The sequence below is a fragment of the Hemicordylus capensis genome, chromosome 3 (assembly GCF_027244095.1).
Source record: "Hemicordylus capensis ecotype Gifberg chromosome 3, rHemCap1.1.pri, whole genome shotgun sequence".
NCBI classification, from domain to species: domain Eukaryota; kingdom Metazoa; phylum Chordata; class Lepidosauria; order Squamata; family Cordylidae; genus Hemicordylus; species Hemicordylus capensis.
In genome coordinates this window covers 197,417,416-197,440,666 of record NC_069659.1, presented here as the reverse complement: position 1 = coordinate 197,440,666, position 23,251 = coordinate 197,417,416, and the positions used below count along the sequence as shown (strand labels likewise).

Below are 23,251 nucleotides of genomic sequence, written 5' to 3'. Positions count from 1 at the left end.
AGCCACCAGCCTCTCCCAACCTTTTGCAGGTCCATTACATTCCTTAGTGTCAATCTTCCTCCTTAGTGAGGCATGAATTTCCACATAAATGAGACACAAGATGAGGCTTGACCAGACTGAATCTCTACTGGGGCAGAATTGCAAAACTAGAACTGGATTCTGGGGGCCAGTTCACACATACCACAACTGTGACATCTAGGTGCAGAAACCATATAGATGAGATATATGTTGTCCTCCTCTTAGACATTTCGAGATTGGTATGGAAAGCCCCAGGGAAGCAGGGTGTGCACCACTGTGGTTATTATATTATTATTTTACACAGTCAGACAGGTGTTATTGACTGGTTTGTTTTGTCCAGACATCGAGTCCTTCCCGAGGGCCTGGGATGCCAGAATTTTATCATCAGTACTGTTGGTTATTATAGATATCGTCGCAGAATAGAGGCTGTTCCCAGTAAAGCTGCTTTTTGTAATTGGCTGATGGTGATTTCTGTGGCCCCTATGGTGTTGAGGGGCTCTTCAAGGTCTTTTGGAACTGCACCCAGGGCGCCAATTACCACTGGGATTATTTTGGTCTTTTTCTGCCACAGCCTTTCAATTTCAATTTGTAGATCTTTGTATTTGGTGATTTTTTTCTATTTCTTTTTCTTCTATTCTGCTATCCCCTGGTATTGCTATGTCAATTATTTTGACTTGATTTTCTTTCTTCTCGACTTCAGTTATATCTGGTGTATTGTGTGCCAGATGTTTGTCTGTTTGTAGTCGGAAGTCCCATAATATTTTTACCTCTTCATTTTCTTCAACTTTTTCAGTTTTATGGTCCCACCAATTTTTGGCTACAGGTAGCTTATATTTTTTGCAGATGTTCCAGTGTATCATCCCTGCTACCTTGTTATGCTTTTGTTTGTAGTCAGTCTGTACGATCTTTTTACAACTGCTGATTAGGTGGTCCACGGTTTCATCTGCTTCTTTACAAAGGCGGCACTTGCTGTTTGTTGTGGATCTTTCGAACTTTGCTCTTATTGCATTTGTTCTTAGTGCCTGTTCTTGCTCAGCCAGTATTAAACCCTCTGTTTCTTTCTTCAAGCAACCATTCTTAAGCCATTGCCAGGTCTTGGTGATGTCTGATTTTCCACTTATATTGTGCAAATATTGACCATGCAGGGGCTTATTTTTCCATTTTTCTGCTCGGTTCTTGACTTGTTCTTTCTTGTAGGCCTGCTTTGTTTCATTGGTGTTGAATAGTTTTGCGTTATTGACCATCTGAAGTGCATCTTCTTCACTGTCCTTGATATATTCTTCAAGGCCTCTTTTCTCCTCCTCTACTGTTTGATGGACTTGCAGCATTCCTCTTCCACCTGAGCTGCGAGGGAGGTATAGCCTGTTGACATCACTGCGGGGGTGCAGAGCATGATTGATGGTCATTATTTTCCTGGTCTTATGATCTAACGTCTCTAGCTCTGCCTGGGTCCAGTCTATTATTCTTGCACTGTATCTGATAACAGGTATAGCCCAGATGTTTATGGCTTGTATGGTGTTCCCGCCATTGAGTTTGGACTTGAGGATTTTTCTAACTCTCCTGATGTATTCACTTCCAATTTTTCTTTTAACTTCAGTGTGTGCGATGTTATCAGCATGGAGAATGCCCAACTATTTGTAATGTTCTTTCTCTTCCAGGTTCTTGATCTTGCTTCCATTGGGCAGTTCTATTCCTTCTGTTTTTCTTATTTTCCCTCTGTTCATTATTAATGCAGCACACTTGTCTAGTCCAAACTCCATTGCTATATCGCTACTGAATATACGGACCGTGTTTAGCAGTGATTCAATTTCTGACTGGGACTTTCCATACAACTTCAGATCGTCCATGTACAGCAGATGGTTGATTGACTTGATGTTTTAGATGTTTGGTATCCGAGGCCTGTTTTGTTTAGTATTTGTGAAAGTGGGGTCATGGCGATTACAAACAACAGAGGGGATAGTGAGTCTGTTGTTTGTTTGTTATTATTATTATTATTTTGATTTCTACACCGCCCTTCCAAAAATAGCTCAGGGAGGTTTACAAAGAGAAACAATAAATAAATTAGGCCAGGGAGACAGTTGGTTAACTCTCACACTCACCGCACTGAGATGAGACTGAATAGCAGGCGGGGTGCAGTGCATTCTCAGGGTGGATCTAAATCATTAAACTTAAAGTTCTCGAAACTGGGAAACGGGAACACAGGTTTTTATTGTCGCTTCTCAGAATACAGAAAGAGGTGTGACCAACCATCCCAGTTCTGGGATTATAATTAGACTGAGAGAGGATCATCCAGCTTGCTCCTTTAAGATACATCAGCCAGTTTAGTACATCTCTTGGCTCCGTGATACATTTTTCAGAATTCTGTCTTGTGATCATCAGCTGTGATGTGCCTGGTAAATCTCTGGGTGTGAACGTGTTGATCTGGATCGTGATCCGTTGATATCCATAAGAATGGGTACTGCGCCTGCACAGGAGTCTTGTGGGTAGAATGCCTCAAGGCACCTGCGCTCCGCCCCCACGACTATGGCGTGGTTGATATTTAAGGTGAGCTGGACGTCATTTTCTTCAGTTCCTTGCCAACCGCTGTTGCGATCAGACCTCCTGAGTTGTTGCTCCTTGCTCGGATTTTGGTTCATAGTGAGTTTAATATCTTTAAACAAAAGAACAGGACAGATTTTATTGAACTGACTTGGACATTCAAACAGACGGTGTTAAACAGATATGGCTTCTAAGGGCGAAAAGAAATATTTTAAAAGGTGTACAGACTGTGGGGCAAAACCTCCTTCCCAGGACCTTCACAACTCCTGCCTTAATTGCCTAGGTGAAGGTTACAGCATCTCTGCCTGCAAAATATGTTTTTCTTGAAACAAATGAGGAAGAATTGGGCACTAAGATTACGCACTGCACTTTATGACAATGTTCTGAGCCCCTCAATGCCAGGTGAACTAGTCCCCTTGAAATCTAAGTCGGCATCCAGTTCGATATCGATGTTGAGGGGTGCACAATCAAAGCCGTCTAAACCCTCGGTGTCTACTTCAACACTGAAGGGTTTCAAGAGCCCCAAACCACCTGGAGGCTCTCTGACTCATCATTCAAAGCTAAAAGAGAAAAGGCACGCTAACAAAGGTTCCTCTTCAGCACCCAAACCTAAGAAGCTGAAGACTTTTGACTTGATAGAGCATGGGACTCCTTCCCCTTTGTGGCTTCAAACTATGAGAAAGGACCAGCATCCTCAAAAGCCCTCAAAGCTGACAATTCCATCGGCATCGGAGAAGACCCTTGATACCAAGCATCATTCGACATTCAGGTAATCAACTTTATTCGATGCCCGCTGTCCTTCAACACCGAGGACTCTCATTCCAAGACCTAGATCTATCTCTCCAACACTGATCCAGTCATCTGCACCAGTTGTCCCTCTAATTTTCTTCATCTCTGTGCGGAATAAGTTTTGTTCTCGGCAGCAGTATCAAGACATTATGTGAGCACCTGCATTCAGAATAAGGCCTTCCTTGTTCAACCTGAGCAGGGTCTAAAATGAACTGAGCGGACATTCAAAAAACTTGTGGGCATGTGCACATGCGCATGCTCTATAAGGAACAGTGATCTCCACCCTCAACACCGATGGATCAACACCAGGCTCCTATTTCTATGTTGGACACTCCTATTTTATCAATATTGAGGTAAGTAACCCCTCAGTATCAAGTGCCTGTGCCAGCTTTTGATGTGGAAGAAGGAGAAGAGAACGCAGAGACAGGGTTAGACCCAACTACTGCTCGAACACTTCTAGTGGTGTGCATGGACCGGTCCGGAGGCCATTTTGGAGGCCTCCGAACCGGTCCGGATCCAGACCGGTCCGGCGGGGGGGTGGCTACCTTTAAGGGTGGGGGGGTAGAACTGACCCCTCCCGCCGCTCTTCCCCCTCCGGCGCTGCTTTTAATATCCAAGTTTTCGGGGCGTCAGAGTGCTTCCCTGCTGCCCCGGCCCCCGTCGTTGCCCGGAAGTAGCTTACAATGCAACACGCATGCACACGTCTCAGCGCGCGCGTGCCTGGCGCTGCCGTCCGTGTGTGTGTGACGTATGTGGCGCGCGCGCGGACGGTGGCGGTGGCGCGCAGACGGTGGCAAGTTTTCGGGGCGGCAGGGAAGCACTCTGCCGCCCCGAAAACTTGGATATTAAAAGCAGCGCCGGAGGGGGAAGAGCGGCGGGAGGGGTAAGCTCTACCCCCCCCCGCCCTTAAAGATAGCCACCACCATCCTGCCGGTCTGGATGGATCCGATGCACACCACTAAACACTTCTCTCAATCCTTGATCCAGGAACAGCACACCTTCAACAACAACCTTTAAGGGTTTTCTATCCCAGAGTGCAGATCCTGAGATTCACGTAATCCCTGCAACTTCAATGCAAGTCGTACAATCTGTTAGTACACACATATCAGTATGCTATGCTTTGTCTGCAGTTCACCTGGCCTCTACTTTTTCTTGGCATTCCTTCGGTTTCTCCCATCGTGCAACAGCACCTACAACTTCTACCATGATGGGGATGGGGCAATCTTCCTCAGGTTTCCCCTATGATTATCATGAACCAATAGTTTTAATAAACTATCTCTAAATATTGTAAACAGCCAACAAAAACAGTATTAAGATAGAAAGTCAGCAGGGGAGGGGGCACTTCCCAGTGTATTGCACAGAGTGCCACATGTATAACTATTTGCCCCATGGGCAGAAGTCATGGGTGTGTGCTCAGTGCAAGGAGCTCCTGGCTCTCAGGGAGCAAGTTCATTCCCTTGAGACCAAGGTGGCGGATCTAGAGAAGCTCAGAGAGACAGAGAGGCATGCAGACAAGACCTTCAGGGACATGATAGAGACATCCCACTCCAGGGCTGATAGCTCCTCTGCTGTCAGGGAGAATGAAGGTCTCCGGCAAGGAGGACATCGGTCTGAGGAAGAGGGAAATGCTCCTTTAGAAGGGACCCTTTCCATGGATGATGAGCCCATATTCTCTCGCATAGGGATACTCCTCTGGGGGGTGGGGGGCTCCTTGTAGTGGGTGATTCGATCATTAGAGGTATAGAGAGATGGGTTTGTGACCCGCTTGTTAACCGCACAGTGACTTGCCTTCCTGGTGCGAAGGTTGCGGACATCACGCAGCATCTAGATAGGCTCTTAGGCAGTGCTTGGGAGGAGACAGCTGTCGTGGTGCATGTTGGCACCAGCAATGTGAGCAAATGTAGTCGGGAGGTGCTGGAAGCCAAATTTAGGCTAACAGGTAGCTTATTGAAGTCCAGGACCCCCAAAGTAGCATTCTCAGAAATGCTACCTGTTCCACACGCAGGTACAGTGAGACAGGCAGAGCTGAGGGGTTTCAGTACGTGGCTGAGATGTTGGTGCCAGGAGGAGGGATTTAGATTTGTTAGGCACTGGGATACATTTTGGGGCAAGCAAGGCCTGTACAAAAGGGATGGGCTGCACTTGAACCAAGATGGAACCAGACTGTTGGTGCTTAAAATAAAAAAGATTGCAGAGCAGCTTTTAAAATGACACCTGGGAAATAGCCCACAGCAGCTGGGCAGTATCCCGTTTGGCAAAAGCCATCCTTTAAAGTGTGAGCGTGCAAAGGATTCAGATAAAACAGAAGGGGACAGAGCAGAACCACATAAAGAGCAGACAGAAGGCTGTGCCAGCTGGTCAAAGAATCATAATATACAGCAGGTGAGAGATTCAGCGTATAGATGCTTATATGCCAATGCCAGAAGCCTCCAAGCCCAGATGGGTAAGCTGGAGTGCTTGGTTGCTAACACAGAAATAGATATAGTGGGCATAGCAGAAACATGGTGGAACAGTAAGAACCAGTGGGACACTGTTATCCCTGGATATAAACTATATATAGGAAGGACGGGGGTGGGGGGTGCCTTGGAGGTGGAGTAGCACTGTATGTTAAAAGAAGGTATAAAATCTAGCAAGCTAGAAAACCTAGGTGGACTGGAGCATTCCACATAAACCCTGTGGGTAACAATACAAGGCCTGAAAGGTAACATGCTACTGGGGATGTGCTATCGTCCTCCGGATCAAAACACTGACAATGACTGGGTGTTGCAGCATGGAATCAGGGAGGTGTCAAGGAGAGGCAGTGCGGTAATAATGGGTGACTTCAATTACCCACACATAGACTGGGTAAATTCACAGTCAGGAAATGACAGAGAGGTCAAATTTCTAGATACGCTGAATGACTGTGCCCTAAAACAGTTGGTCGTGGAACCAACCAGAGAGAAGGAGACCTTGGACTTAATCCTGAGTGGCATCCAGGACCTGGTGCGAGATGTCAGTGTCATCAGCCCTTTAGGGAACAGTGACCATTGTGCGATCAAATTCAGCATACATGTGGGGAGAGAATCACCAAGGAAGTCTAACACAGACATTTTGAATTTCAGAAGAGGAAACTTCTCTAAACTAAACTGAGGGGTATGGTGAAAAGAAAGCTGAAAGGGAAAACTAGGAGAGTCATTTCACTCCAGAGTGCATGGAGTTTACTCAAAACCACAATACCAGAAGCCCAGTTAGATTGTATACCCAAAAGGAGGAAAGTCCAGGAGGATGCCAGCATGGCTAATAGGTAAAGTCAAGGAAGCCATAAAAGGGAAGAAGACTTCCTTCCGAAATTGGAAGGCCTGTCCAAATAAAGAGAACAGAAAGGAATACAAACTCTGGCAAAAGAAATGCAAGGTGACAATAAGGGAGGCAAAAAGAGAGTGTGAGGATAATTTAGCTAAAAGCATCAAGGGGAATAACAAAAACTTCTTTAAATACATCAGAAGCAGGAAACCTGCCAGAGAGGCAGTTGGACCATTGGATAATGAGGGAGTGAAAGGGATTATTAAGGAGGATATGGAGGTTGCAGAGAAGCTCAATGAGTTATTTGCGTCCGTCTTCATGTCACTTCAAAGGATACTGAGCATACACAGTACCTGTTCCTGAACCAGGCTTTTTGGGGATTGAGGCTAAAGAACTAGGAACATAGGAAACTGCCATATACTGAGTCAGACCATTGGTCTATCTAGCTCAGTATTGTCTTCACAGACTGGCAGCGGCTTCTCCAAGGTTGCAGGCAGGAATCTCTCTCAGCACTCTCTTGGAGAAGCCAGAGAGGAAATCTTCTGCAATTCCCAGAGCGGCTACATCCCCTGAGGGGAATATCTTGCAGTGCTCACACATCAAGTCTCCCATTCATATGCAACCAGGGCAGACCCTGCTTAGCTATGGGGACAAGTCATGCTTGCTACCACAAGACCAGCTCTCCTCTCAGATAGAAGTGACGAAAGATTATGTTCTAAATTGTCTGGAAAAACTGAAAAGTAACAAATCACCAGGGCCGGATGGCATCCATCCAAGAGTCCTCAAAGAACTCAAATATGAAATTGCCGACCTCCTTGCTAAAATATATAACTTATCCCTGCAATCAGGCTCTGTACCGGAGGACTGGAGAATAGCAAATGTAACACTGCTTTTCAAAAATGGATCCAGGGGCGATCCGGTAAATTACAGGCCGTTCCAGGCAAGTTGATGGAAAGCATCCTCAAGGATAAAATTGTAAAGCACATAGAAGAACGGGCCCTGCTGGGAGTGAACCAGCATGGCTTCCGCAAAGGTAAATCTTAACTCACAATCCTTTTGGAGTTCTTTGAGAGTGTCAAACAAGTGTGCGGATCAAGGTGATCCAGTTGACATAATATACCTGGCTACATAACCTGGGGCTTCTTAGTTTAGAAAAAAGATGACTGCGGGGGACATGATAGAGGTCTATAAAATCATGCATGGTGTGGAGAAAGTGGATAGAGAGACATTCTTCTCCCTCTCTCATAACACTAGAACCAGGGGTCATCCCATGAAATTGATTGCCAGGAAATCTAGGACCAACAAATGGAAGTACTTTTTCACACAATGCATAATCAACTTGTGGAATTCTGTGCCACAAGATGTAGTGACAGCCAACAACCTGGATGGCCTTAAGAGGGGTTTGGGTAACTTCGTGGAGGAGAGGTCTATCATCAGCTACTAGTCGGAGGGCTATAGGCCACCTCCAGCCTCAAAGGCAGGATGCCTCTGAGTACCAGTTGCGAGGGAGTAACAGCAGGAGAGAGGGCATGCCCTCAACTCCTGCCTGTGGCGTCCAGTGGCATCTGGTGGGCCACTGTGCGAAACAGGATGCAGGACTAGATGCAGGGCCTTGGGCCTGATCCAGCAGGGCTGTTCTTATGTTCTTGTGAACATAGGTCATGGAATACATCTCAATCCAGACCTTATTTCCCATTAACACCATCCCTGGCACAAGTGCTTCCAGTGTACATTTTGGCAGGAGGGGATGCTTCCATAAGTCAGCCGAAGTCAGTATCTCTTAGTAAGTCTATGTCAACCCAAATGACAACACCAACATCACCACAGAAGCCAGAAAATCCAAAGTTGGTGTCCTCCACAGCTCGAAACAGTGGTTTCTGTGCTAAAATTAAAAGGTAGCCACTACAGAAACTCAGACTCAGACCAATCTCAAAAGTAGCCTCCACTGAGACTCAGACACTCGGATCTCCTTCACCAGCACAACCCTCTTCTGATGATCACTAAGGTTCTTCAGATTTTGAGTCTGACAATGAGGATCCAGACAATCTAACAGACACTCCTACTGATGTGCCACCAGCAACACATGTGTCTCCTACAGAAGAGATGAAGGTTTATAATTTACAAATCAAGGAGATGGCTGAAGCACTGATCTGGATTTAAAAACTCAATTTGCAACCATCGATGAACTGGTCTACAACTTTATGACCAAATCACAGTCAACTCAACCTGTGGCTTTACCCGTAATTTCCCAAGCTCTTCAATGCTTGTGGGAAATTATACATACCTCTACTCCTATCTCTAAAAGACTGGAAAGTTTGTACCTTGTGTAAGAGTCTGATAACACTTACCTCTTGAAGCACCCATCAGCATATTCTCTAGTCATTGATTGTGCAATGACCTCAAAGTCTGGTAAGCAACATACAACACTTGCAATAAGGAAGAGCAGAAGTCAGAACTTATGGGCAGAAAGGTATATTCCACCACTTGCCTTTCTGTTAAAATTGCCAAACAATTCAAAGAAACAATGGCTAAGTCTTCTGCACTCACACACCAGCAATTAAGCACAGTAAAGCATCTGACAGAAACAGAGTCCAGGTCTATGACTACCGCTATCTCAAAAAGAAGACATGCATGGATATGAACTGCATCTTTACAGGCAGACATGAAGGAAAAAATTGAAGGACTACCATTTGATTGGAGAAGTATCTTCAGTTGTCATGGGCTTGCTGGAAGACTCCAAGGAGGAGGAGACGCAGCTGACTGCTGAGGGGAAAGGCCAGGTTGTTTTTGCCTTTCTAGCTTCAAGGCAAAGCTTCTGTAGTGAACCCTTTGTAGAGCTGCCATTAAAGACTAAACAGAATGCAGCTGCCTATCTCCTGTTGGGAGTGGAATACTAGTAGTACTAGCTGAACCGGCGCGCAGCATCTGCACAACTAGTCTCTCCTCGCCGCTTCCCCCCTCCCTTCCACCCCAGTCCGTTCCCCATCATTTTTGTCCACTGGCCGCCGCCTCCTCCGCCGCTCTCCCCACTCCCAGCCCCCATGCCCGCCACAACAGCCCCAGTTGCTGCTCCAGGCTCCGGCTGGCGATTTTTGGGAGCCCGCCGCTGCCCACCCAGCCGGGCTTCTCTCAGCCTCGCAGCTCAGCCTCCCGCCGCCTCCTCTCTTCTCGCCACCCTTGCTAGCTGCCGCCAGAGTGGCACCCCCTCAGCCTCAGCCTCCTCCTCCGGGCTCCTCCAACCCCCAATTGACGTTTCCCGCAGTCCCGAACTCTCACAGCGTGTCGTGAGAGTTCCGCCGCCAAATCCTGGGCACGCATGCTGGCTAAGAGAATTAAATATATAGATATGTAGAATAGTGTTGTAATACCTGTGCTAGCTTCCTGTGCATAATTCAGAGTTCTCTTCAGTTGGTTGAGAATACCCTTTGCCATTACCATTCATTCATGCACCGTGTTCCAGCAGCAAGGGCTCAAAGAGAGGTCATCTCAATGGTCTCTGCTTGAAAATGGAGCTCCTTTCACTTTAATGCTCACCAGTGTCAGAGGATTTGTTAGAAGCATTGTAAGAGTTTCCTGTTTGGTTGGGGTCTGGTTCAATAAACTCTGAGCAATGTTGAGAAATGAAGTAATCTGTTAAGATGAATACAAATTTTCTCCATGCTTTTGAGCAAAACGGATTCAATCAGTAGCCAAAAAATAATTGTTTTTCCAAAGCAGGATTCTAATATGTATAGAGTGATGCTTATACTATGTATGTTGTGCATTTGTTTTTTATTTCCTGTCTTTCAGTTCCTCTCCTTTAGTTTAGCCCTTTTCTGATCTGTAGTTCTAATTCTCATGATTTCTTCTAACAGGGCGTGAACCTTCTATTGCAAGTGACACTAGGACGGATTCTTCTACAGACAGCTATCCCTATAAACACTCCCACCATGAATCTGTTGTCAGTCACTTCTCTTCTGACTCTCAGGGTACAGTCATTTACAATATGGAAAATGATGCAGCGTCACAAAGCAGCAGGGACACAGGTAACCCCTTTCTGCATTTAGGGGGATGAAAGAGGAAACTAGTGGTGCTGGTGCTCCTTGTGGCCACTGGCTGTTGGCTGCATTTTTTCCCTGAGATTTAGCCCTTTCAGATTAACACAATGTCATTATGAAGTATTATTCTCAAAGGGTCTTGGTGGGCAGGGGGAATGGGAGGCACTGGGTGGAGCACTGCCACTACCTCTGTGAAGCAAAGTTAGATGGGATAACAATGATGATTTTGGCTTCCCCATCCAACCACTCTAAAATCTCAAGAGAAAATTTACTTCAAAGATCTATTAGCTCAGCCCTACAAATCAACACAAAACCTTACATCAATTAAATTTAAAGCAATTATTTTTCACTAAATATTATTTCCATTGGTCCTCTATTCATGATGTCATTACAGTTCACATGTGCTGCAGGAATGGGGAAAATATCCTAGGTTATCAGAGCTATATAAAATATAATTAGTTATAATTAACTAACTAATTCACCCTGTTCCTCCTCACCAATTGAGCTTTTTTAAAAATTTATGTATTTGTGTGTTTGTTTGTTTGTTTGTTTATAATTTGTATACCACCTTTCATTTAAACAACCCCAAGTTATCTGGTATACTGCATAGTTCCCATGGTGATCAAAAGAATTCATGCTTTAGCCAGTGTATGTTATCTTGAACTATAAACTGTTCTTTGATTGCTATGGAAACCATACAGCCAGGTTGACAGCAAGCAAGAAGCATTCCTCCTCCCACCCCACCCCTCCAAAGTATTAATGTTTTATAACTGATTCTCAAAGCCTGAGAAGTTGGGCAGCCTTGGGTATCCCAGCAACTTGACCCTGCCTGTAACTAAGAGCAGGTGCTATCCCAAATGTAACAACTTCCCATGTCTTTTTCATACTTACTTTATTAAATTTATGGTCATGGACCAAGACATACAGCATAAAACCTAATGAACGATAAAACAGTAAAACATACAATTTATAAGTGCGTAGATCTTCTGCAACTAATAATAATATAACAAAATTTAGCTGTAACGTAAGATACTTCATCCAAATCTGACAAAAGAAATTTTACAAGAGCCACTTCCTGTGTCACTCCTCAGAATGGGAATTTAGAGGCAAACATTGCCTTTTCCCAGTTTTTCTTCTTGTTATACAAGTAAAGGCTCCAGAAATAATAAAAGATTGATCAAGAGATTGTATCTTTTTCTTAAAAATACTCTCCAGTCTTGTCCATCACTGCCTTTATAGAAAACCATTTGGGGTGGGTTTCAGAAGCTTTTTATCATTTACTTTAGGTTTAATGTGGCTGCAGTGCTAAACTGAGTGCATTGTAGAACAGAAATTCAGAAAACTGGGACTCTTACTATTCAGTCCAATGATTATTTCATATAGCGTATGCCACTGTATAGAGAGCAGAACTCCTGTTCCCTGGTTGTTAGCTGTATGGGATGGCAAAGAAAGCACAGCTCTAATCAGATGAGATGGAAATCGTGAGCATATCTTCAGGTGTGAAGAAATTTGAACTAATTATGGCTGCCCAACGTAGGGAGCAAAATGAGCATGTTGTCATGGATGACACTATGAACAGAAAAGGAGTTGCCTACATTTATATATGACTGCCTTTGTGTATCTATGCAAGGAAGTGAGAGAAGTGGTCTAGCATAAAGTTCTTATGTGTGGTAACCCAGCACTACATGGAAACCAGACCAGAAACGAAGATTTTTATCCCCTTGTTACAAGCATTGTTAAATTTAACAATGTACATTGTGATGTAAAATGTAAAATTTCTATGTGCAATGTAAAAAACATTTCAGAGTTGTGTTCTTTTTTTCTTCAAAAACAAATAGCTTGCATAATGTGCTAAATTTCTTAAAATACAAGGCATTCTTCCCAGTGGATAAAATCACTGTAGCTCTGTTTATTTGGCAAATAAAATGTGACAAATAATATTGCTGAGAGAAAAAATGGTGTGTGCAGGAGGAGCAGTGATGAGAGTAAAATAAGTGTATCCATATTCACTCCGAGAATTGTGTGTGCCTTAGATCTGTTGAAGTATTAGGACTGAAAGAAGCTGGTGGCCCCTGAGAATTTTGAACCAGTGTGCAATGCATTGCTTTCTGTCTCTATGGACTTAATTAGCCACAGTATCTAAAGAGTTAGTTGCTTTGTTACTCTTATAACTCTCTTATTCTACATGCAGATTATTTAAAGCCAGGATTAGCTGTCAGGTTTTTTTAATATATCTGCAGTTTGCAGGGAATGAACAAGGTCTACTGTTCTTAGAATGCTGAACAGCCAATTGGAATGCACTTTCCATCTAAAGTGTATTCTATTCTTTCAGGACACCTGACTGACAGTGAATGTAATCAGAGGCATATTTCCAAAAAGGGCTCACTGACAGACCGTAAGAGGAGTTCCAGCAGGTCTCGGAGAAAAGGGGATGAATCGCAACCATCAGGATATCACAGTGAAGGTACAAAATGGTTTAATTCTTCCATCTATATTTGTCCAGTTTGGGGTATAGATTAGTCTCCTTTTCTGGCTCTGACTCTTCAGGAAAATTATCTGAATTAATTTAAAAGGAAGTTATGTTGCTCACTCTGCCTTCTCATTTCTCAAATTGAAGGAGAAACATTGAAGGAGAAACAGGCCCCCAGAACTGCCCCTAAGACATCAAGCAGCACCAGTAGGCTGAGGGAATTTAAAGAGACAGTCAGCAATATGATCCACAACAGACCATCACAGACAAGCCAGGGTTCTCCAAGTGGAGCAAAGGAACAGGCTGAGATACACAGAGCTCTGCCAACTCATCCTCGAGACTGGGAAATGGAGAGTACCAGTAGTGAATCCAAATCAAGTTCATCTAGCAAGTACCGTCCAACTTGGAGACCCAAAAGGGAGTCACTGAACATAGACAGCATCTTTAATAAAGAAAAGAGGAAACAGTGTGGCTACACACAGCTTAGCCCGTTCTCTGAAGATGCAGGTAAGCAGTGGGAGAGATGTGGGTTGCAATAAAATGGGAAATGCATTAGTTCATCATTAGCTACTATATAGAAATATCTGCAGTGACAGTAAGCTACATTGTTGGCTAATACACATGGCTAGCCCATTTACCCCTACTATATCAGATGAGCATTTCATAATCTGTGAAGGTAATCTGATTTTCTTCTTTGTACTGTTTTGTGTGTGTTGTGCTTGATTGCCTTCTTAAATTCAGGCCTTGTGGACAACATGGCAAGACAAGTGTTTGTTGAAATAGATCTTGTGGCTTCAGAATTACCTGTGAGGATCTCTTTGCATTCATCTTTAATTTGTATACATAAAACACAGTCCTTCCACCTACTTTCTTCTGCAGCACAGTATCATAGGGCACTAGACTAGAGAAGGAATTGAAAGCTCCTGGTTAACTGCTTGGATATTTCACAGTGCCTGATGACTGACTTGTGAAATTGACCGATACAGATTCAGCAAGCACTTAATAAGCGCTTGTCTCAACTAGAAAAGCTCTGCAGTTGTTAAGGCAAGATCGAGTTTTGAATAAACAAAGCCCAGGACTCAAATGAAAGATGAATACACGTTGTGTTCTGCTTGCTATTAGTCAATTGTTAGGAGAAGAGATTAATTGTTAAGAGAAGGAATGGGAAAATGTAAACCACAAAGCTGAAAAGCTTCAGTTCCCGGAAGGGCAGTGAAAAGAGAGAGGGTGCTGGATTTAAGATGGAGAAAGAAGGATTTTATGGCAGTCAGATGAGAAGGAAGTAACGGGAATCATTGAAAGACTCTACAAGTAAAAGGGATGGATAGTACTTTAAAAAATTGAGACAGAAGGATTAACTTCAAGTTAGGTATATGAAAAGAATAAAGAACTAGGTTTTTAATATCAAAGAGTAAATAGTATAGCAAAAAGATTCAACAAAGAAATGATGGAAGGTAAGGCTAAACCGGTGGTGAGTTAGATTTATCATAAATACAAGAAAGCTGAATGCCTACATTCCACACCATCTATGACTTGATGTAAAGGAATTACAGAAATCAAAAGGTGTGGTTGAGAGGCAGTGTTTTGAAGCTTGAAAATAAAGGGATATGAAAAGATGTCTCTCTTATATGATATGATCCCCCCCCCCGCCTGTTTGTACATCAGAGCCAGAAATGACCCTTAGCAACATGCATGGGAGGACTGAGGGAGTTTGCGAGGGCTCCTTGCATGTCCCTGCAGACCCTTCTAACGTTCATTAGTCAGGGTGTCAGCCACTGTGTCCTGTTTTGAGCATTGCATTTTTAAAAGTACATTGATAAACTGGAATGGGGAGGGCAACAAAGATGTTGATGGGCCTGGAAACTAAGTCCTATAAGGAATTGTCAAAGAAGCTGAGTTTTACCCTAGGGAAGAGGAAAATTAAGGGAAGATATGATAGTCATCTTGAAATATCTGAAATACTGTCACTTAGAAAGAGTAGACTTGTTCTCTGTTCCTCCTGAGGGCAGAACTAGAACTAGTGGATTTAAATTACAAGGGATTAGATTTAGGCTAGACATCAGAAGGAATTTTCTATTTGGCAATGGAAAAGTCTATCTCACACATTGGTGAACTGTTCTTAGCTAGAAGTTTTAAACAGAGACTTGAATGGCCATTCATCGGGGATGCTGTGGCAGATTCCTGCACTGAACAGATGGACCTCCAAGGTCTTTTCCAACTCTAAAATCTCTAGGTGATTTATTTTAATTTAATTTAATTTAATTTAATTTAAAATCAATGTGATATGTTATGCAAACTTGTGTCAGCATTTCTGATCAACCTGTGCTTCTATAGGCATCTAAATAAACATTGTCAGTGTTGTGTAAGAGCATTTTTAAACAAATACTTAAACCAGCATGCATGCACATCGGTACGTTCCACTTACATTGTACATGCATGCTGCTTTACGTATTTCTGCAAGAGTACTCATGCACAAGACTGCCAACTATTTTTTTAAAAAAAAAAGATGCTCACTGCAGCGCAGGTCAATCAGAAATGCTGGCATAAGCCTGCATAATATATCAGCCTCTAATTCTATGAAAACTCGGTTCCGTCCCCCACCACAGATTTATTCTTGTGCATAGAAAAGTAGACTTTAACTTGATGTGTTTAATAGATAGTCATGAACTGAGTTCAAGAATTTGCACATAAACTTCAATGCAGCTTTGCATGTAAGTTTACAGAAGTTACTAGCCTATGAAATATTTTAGTAGTCTGCCTACTGATGCATATGTGAATTTAAAAATAGGTTTTTGTGAGGGAAGAGGAGTGGAGATTCTCTAACATCAAACTTTAGAAAACACAGTTCTGGAATTTCAAATTCTGAAAAAGGAAAAGGAGCACACCAATGTGCATGCGCACACGCTCTCTTGCTCTCTCTCTCTCCCTCTGCTGTTTTAAATTTTTACCTTCCAGGGAGCATAAAGGAAAACAAAATGAAAAATCATAACCATGGTTGCATAGGATCCACTGCTGATTCCCTTTCACAAATTTAATTGATCCAAAGATGAACAAAAGCATCTGTTTACTTAAATTAGTACCTGTTTACAAACACTATAGGTCTGTCCAAGCAAATATCCATATTGCCTTTCCTCCTCCTTCTAAATAAGGGTTTGTTAGTCAAAGCTTGTTTTTTTTTAAGCCAGGACTTAATTGAAGAAGATACGAATATGTTGAATAACAATCAATCAATTAATTTAATGGTTCCCTGTCCCCAAAGGGCTCACAATCTAAAAAAGAAACATAAGATAGACACCAGAAACAGCCACTGGAGGGATGCTGTGCTGGAGATGGATTGGGCCAGTTGCTCTCCCTCTTTATTCTCTAAATAAAGAGAATCACCACTTTAAAAAGATGCTCTCAGTTAGCAGGATTGCAAAGTTACTTTAAGATGTGAAGTAATTGACCACCTGGCCAAGGACTATGCTTTCCTTTAGTAAGATTACCAAATTTTCAGAGGTAGGCATTAGCAGGAATGGGTACTTCAGTTATCTTGATGTCTGCTTGGAAGTCTAGCTCTGCCCACAGTGCCTCCAGCCTGCCTAGTGCTGTGGTGTGCTCTCCTTCTCTAGAGGTTTTCAAATAGAAGCTGGATGACCATCCCTGGGGGATGCTGTGGCAGTTGCCTGCAAGTGAACAAGGGGTTGGATTAGAAGATCTACAAGGATCTGGATCGAGATCCATCAAGATCCATAAGAATGGATCCTGCGCAGGACCCTCGTAGTAGAATACCGCAGCTCGTCAAGGTGACCGAGCCCCGCCCCCATGCCTATAATAACCCCATTGTGCTATTTAAAGGCAGGCTGGGCACCCTGTTCTTTAGTTATTTTCCAACTGCTGTTGCGTTCCGTTCTTGGACTGTCGCTCCTCCTCAGTAAAATTCTTCTATCTGAGTTCATCTGTAAAATATAATATAGCAGACTATTTATCGGTTTTTTGACTTGGAAACAACTTCCAGACTTCGTTGGTGTTTTTTCAAATTTGGAAACGGACTTTGACTACAATTTTGGATATCCCTAAAATGGCTGAAGAGAAATGGAGCTTCAAGAGGTGCACAGGCTGTAATGCCAAGTTTCCCTCAAAATACCTCACTGACCTATGCTCAGTCTGCCTGGGAGAGGAGCACAATGTCTTCTCTTGCAAGATGTGCTTATCTTTTGCAAAGCAGATGAAAAAAAACTTGGCTTTGCGGCTATGTGCTGCCATTCATGATGAGGTGCTTAGCTCTTCAACACTGGAGGAACCCCGCCCTGCAAACTCGTCGTCAACTTCAAAATCTTCCCAAAGATTTCTTTAAACACTCCCTTCGACATTGGAGTGTTTGAAGTTGAAACGCAAATGGTCGGGATTAGAGTATCCTTTTCTCTGAGACCAAAGAAATCCAAAACAATGGATTTGACAAGGGACAGGATGCCGTTGCCATCAGGCCTATAGACTCTGCCCTCGAAATCCTCAACCTCTGATGCCAGGGTTAACAGACATGGCTCAACGTTGGGAACTCCGACCTCAAGGGGAAAGGCTCAATCAACATCGGAAACACTGAGAGTCCTCAGTGTTGACCGTGCTTTGCCACCAAGATTGTTGGCATCAAGAGCCTGCTCGCTGTTTCCAGCTTCCACTCCAGTAAACTCTCCGGCTTCGTCAAAACCTCCAGATTGACATCAAGGGACCCCGTCGGTATCAACCCAAATTCCATTGACTCCAAAAGCGTGAGTTCCGTTTTTGACTTCGAACGCGCCAGTGCTGTCGGCATCGAGGTTGGATACAACACAATGCCAGGCCCAGATACCGACTTTCGATGTCGATGAGGAGGACAGGGATGTGGTATTAGATTCTACCACTGCCCACACCTTCCTTTCTATACTCTATTCCAGCTCCAACACTCCCTCAGCATCCACGTTTAATGGTTTTCCTCCACAGTTTTCAGAGGCAGGAACTCCTAGGGAATTGATTGCAGCGCAGTCGTTGGTCCACCGTACTCCGACACCAGGTGCACTGACTGCTGCCCATTTGGCAGACTCCTCGCTGTGGCATACATGTGGCTTTGTGCATTCGTCAGCTGCGGGGGGCGACACATTGGCATCAGAACCTTTGTGGACCAGATCTCCTGGTTTCCCTTATGATTTTCAGATAAATCAGCAGCACTTACCTGCCAGCAATTGAGCATTGCCAAGCACCTAGCCAAGTCTGAATCACGCTCCTTGGCAGTGACAGTCTCCCTGCAGAGGCACGCCTGGCTTCGTTCCACCAACCTGCAGGACAATATAAAAGAGAGAACTGAGGGCTAACCTTTCGATAGTAAGGGCCTTTTTAGTGAGGACATCAACTCCATGATGAAGAAAATAAAAAAAATCTAAGTTCACTGCCAAAACTTTCACCGCATCAACATCTATCTCTTCCTATGGCTCCAAATACTGTCCTTATTTGAGACAAATGTATGGCTGCTGTGGTCGTCTATCAATCTGTCCATACCTGGACAACTGGCTCTTGACTTCCAAAGACAGGGAAGAGTTACATTCCAAGACGAAGTACGTTTTATCTCTCCTTCAAGACTTGGGGATCCAAGTCAATTGGGAAAAAGTCAAAAACTGGAGCCAGTCCATGTTATCAGCTACATTGGAGCAGTCCTAGACATGGAAGCCAGGAAACCTCAGGAATGTTTCCAGTGCTTCAGGGACCTGGTCTTCCATTTCCAACAGCATCCATCTCAACCGGTCCTACTCATTCAAAGATTCCCGGGACTTATGGCATCCTGCAACATAGTGGTGCGATATGCCCAGTGAAAGATGCGCAAGTTGCACCTTTGGTTTCTGTCAGTCTTCCGCCCAAATGTGGACTCTTGATGCCTAAGTCTAGTTCTCCTAGATCAGGTTCTACTCTCACTTACCTGGTATTTGACAGGCAGGAATCTGCTGGAAGGGGTTCCTTTTCAAATCATGATCCCTTCTATCTGGTTAACAACAGATGCTTCTCTTCTAGGCTGGAGGGGCCCACTGCAAGAAACATCAGATTCAGGGCAAGTGGACCCTTCAACAAGCACAATTTCATATCAGTTTCCTGGAACTGCTGGCTGTCTTCCAAGTGATGAAAACCTTCCTACCACTTCTATAGGGGAAAGTTATACAAGTGCAGTTAGACAATACCACTGCCCTAGCCTACATCAACCATCAGGGAGGGACAGTTTCTTGGTCCCTTTGTGCGCTCAGCCTACAACTATGGCATCGGAGCATCAGCATCAGATCTACCTGATAGCCATCCATATAAAGGGCCTGGACAACGTCCTGGTGGATGACTTAAGTTGAGTTTTCCCACAACAACACGAATGGGAACTCGGGACACAATACATAACACCTCTCTTCACAAGTTGTATAAGACAAACTACAGATCTCTTTGCCACCTCAGGAAACACGAAGTGTACTCGTTTCTGCTCCAGGGCAGGTCACAACCCACGATAACGGGGGGATGCTTTCCAGCTGGACTGGCAGCAGGAAATCCCGTATATGTTTCCTCCATGACCGCTGATCAGCCAAATGGTTGCCTGTCTTCTGACTGCCCTAACGTTGGGTGTCTTGGTGATGATGGCCAAGACAACCATGGTTTCCACAGGTACTCAAACTGTCAGGGGACTGCTACCAGAGGCTACCACAAGAGGTAGATCTCTTACCACTGGACAATGGCAGTGTACTGCATCCAGACATTCTCACACTCTGCCTAACAGCATGGCAAATTGGCTTTTGAGTAAGTTCCTTATAAACCAAAGAAAGTCATTCACCCGGTGTAACTATAAGGGCAAATGGCTCCAGTTCAAATCCTACACAAGGATGCATGGTTTTCATCCTACCCAGGCCACAGTCAAGGATGTGCTCCTCTACCTAACTGAAATTTACCTGATCTGAAATCACAAGGGCTGGCAAATGTATCTTTGAAGGTGCATCTAGCAGCGTGATCTTCAAAACATCCGGGCTGTGACGGAACGACTCTCTTTTCACACTTGGATAGCAAGGCTTTCCTAAAAGGCCTTGTGAATTTGTATCCACCCATTCACACAACCATTGAGCCTTGGAGCATATCCTTGGTCCTTTCACCTTTGATGGAGGATCCATTTGAACCTATGGGTTCTGCCTCTATCAAGCTAGTAACTTTGAAAACTACCTTCCTACGGGCCATAACTACGGCTAAACATGTTAGTGAATTGACAGCTTTGCAGATAGATTTGCCATACACCATAATTTATCTTGATAAAGTGCTAATGCATATGGACCCGAACTTTCTACCCAAGGTGGTGTCCAACTTCCACCTCAACCCAGACATTGTTCTCTCGGAGTCCATCTACCCCTTTAGAACATGCAGTGCACTCCTTGGATGTGCGGAGGGTGCTTTTATATTACCTGGATCGCACTAAGGACTTCAGAACCACCAAGTTCTTGTTTGTAGCCCATGAGGGCCCTGTGAGAGGCTCCTGCACTTCCAGACAAAGAATGTCTAGATGCCTAGTTGAGCTCATCATGCTGGCCTACAAGACACAGAATATACAACCACCTGAAGTAATTAAGGCACACTCTACTTGTGCCTACGCTTCATCAGCTGCACGCCTATCAGGGGTAACGTTCACGGACATTAGTAAAGCAGCAACGTGGTCCACTGAGTTAGCTTTCAACAAACATTATGGCATAGATGTGCACTCTGCTGCTGAGGCGAGCTTCGAGAGAAGTGTTTTGAAGCGGGTGTTACAATAGTTACTACTGCACCCTCCTCCTTTTGGGAGCTAGCTAAATACTCATTCTTATGGATCTCGATCCAGATAAACAGGTTGCTCACCTGTAACTTTTGATCTGGTAGAGATCCAGCGACATCCATAAGACCTTCCTGGACCACCCTTTTGCAGTAGTGCTGCGCTATGTGCATACTGAGTGTGCATGATATTCTCCTGTGATGCTAATGAACTCACCTATTCCAGATGATTGTCCTCCACGGAGGTCATCCAAGAACTGAAGAACAGGATACCCGTGCTGCCTTTAAATAGGATGCTGTAGGTGTGGGGGCGGGGTTTGGTCGCCTTGACAAGCTGCAGCATTCTACCGTGATGGTGTTGCACAGGCTCAGTACCCATTTTTATAGATGTCAAAGGATCTCCACCAGATCAAAAGTTACAGGTGAGCAACCTGTCCCCCCCCCCCAAATTCTAATGTTCTATGATTGGTTCTTTCTGATCATTAGTAAGGTGGTTTTTGTTGTCTAAAGCAGGTACAGCTTCTGTAGCGAATGCAAGCCGCTAATTAGAGATCATGTCACACCTTACCCTATGCATCAGCCTAAAGGCAAAAAGACTGACACTCTTATTGCACAGTCTGCTAACTGCAAGGTGCATTCACCTAAGTTTGGCTGTCCCTGTGCAACATGTCAGTTGCCCTGTTCCCAAGGGACCCCCAACCCACAGGAGCTGCTTTTCAGGGGCTGCAGTGGGGAGGAGGGAATGGGAAAGTTGTTTTCTATGAGCTTGACCCTGCTAACTGAGCAAAGAGACATCTTTTAAAGTGGTGATTCTGTGATATTTAGCAAGGGGTGAGCAACTGGCTCTATCCAGCCCCAGTGCAGCCTCTCTCCAGAGGCTGTTGCTATTGTCCACCTTGTTGCTTTTAGAATGTGAGCCCTTTTAGGACAGGGAGCCATCTTATTTATCTGTTGTTTATTCTTCTTTGTAAACTGCTTTGAGAGCTTTGAATGAAAAGTGGTATAGTAACTTTCTTATGCTGATGCTTCTCTGGATCCAATCCAGAGTTGTCACATTAATTTACTGGGCTCATTTGCCCAAAAAGGATGCAAACCCTTTTATTTCATACATTCTTTTAATTTTGTCCTGCTTTCCCTCATAAAATGTACTCAAAGCATTATATACACACTTTGCCGATCACTTTGCAAACCAAAGCAGAAAACTATTGGTGTGAAAGTACTGGCTTGATAACTGTTGAGAGCTCAGTCAGTGCTGAACTGAGCACATCCAGGATATTTTTGTTTTTAAGGGCTAGGCTGATGCTGGTATATGTGCCGCAGTGGAGGGCTGAGTCATGACTTGGTTGTCTGGGGGCAGTTTCTAGCCTTTAATGACAGCAAGGCAACTCATTAATTATAAGCCTGCTGTAACATGTGTAGAATCCAGAGGAAAGAGTTCTGGCACACAAGGACAAAAGGCGGTGGAGTAGAACTGGGAAATATTAATAGTTTAGCGAAATAGATATTATTTACAGAGAGGCAAGTGCAGACTGTTTTCAGTGCTCTTGCTGCTGGTTGTTTGTAAGCCCCACCTCTGCTCCTTGACTGGACTAAAAGTAACTAAAGCATTTAAGCACCATTCAAAAGCTGGACTGGTTCAAGAAATGGATTAACCCAAAACACCGTAGCGTGTTGATTTGTTTTAAAGCTAGATTCAGGGCTGGCTCTACCATGAAGCTGAGTAAATAACGTCTCTTCAAATAGCAGATTGTAAGCCAGTTCTTAGGGGGCAGCATGACATCCCACCCAGCACCCTACCCATGAAAGATCTGCAGACAAAGTATAGTGAGATAACAGACTACTGCTTTTACTCATCTCCTTCCCTCTTTTTCCATCAGGAAGGGGCAGAGATCTGAATAAAGGAAGAAATTGTTTGTGGGGGGCGGGGATTGATTTTAATCTTAAAAAGTTAGTAAGTGGACTACACTTGGTGCTCTGGACTACACTTGGTGCTCTGCTTCAGGCAGCCAAAAAATTATAAGCCATTTCATTTTAAACCAGTTGATTTTTAAAATTTTAAGTGAAATCTTGAGAAATTAAAATATCCCATTTAAATATTTTAAAAATCTGATATTTTAAATCTTTTAGAAGCATTTTTTAAAAATTCACCATGTTAAATGTCAAGAAAGAAGCAGGCAGGCAAGCAAGAAATCAAGCAAAGAGGAAGGAAGGAATGAGAGAATTTTTTTGACCACTTGCTAGCACCACAGAATTAAAACATCAAACACATAACACATTAAATCACAACAGACCAAAGGGTTTGGGGGACAAAACAAAATATAATACAAAGCAATTTTAAAACTTTTAA

At 43.8% G+C, this 23,251-nt stretch overlaps 1 protein-coding gene across 16 annotated transcripts in view; it reads left to right on the top strand.

Annotated features, from left to right (window-relative positions):
- The window catches only part of USP54 (ubiquitin specific peptidase 54), a 188,222-nt gene that overhangs the window by 108,614 nt on the left and 56,357 nt on the right, over positions 1-23,251 (top strand). For all 16 annotated transcript variants that reach the window (XM_053306831.1, XM_053306834.1, XM_053306833.1 and 13 more), the window contains 3 exons: positions 10,482-10,652; positions 12,997-13,128; positions 13,282-13,641. In XM_053306831.1, coding sequence (XP_053162806.1) covers positions 10,482-10,652; positions 12,997-13,128; positions 13,282-13,641 — 663 coding nt within the window. The remainder of the gene's footprint in view (positions 1-10,481; positions 10,653-12,996; positions 13,129-13,281; positions 13,642-23,251) is intronic.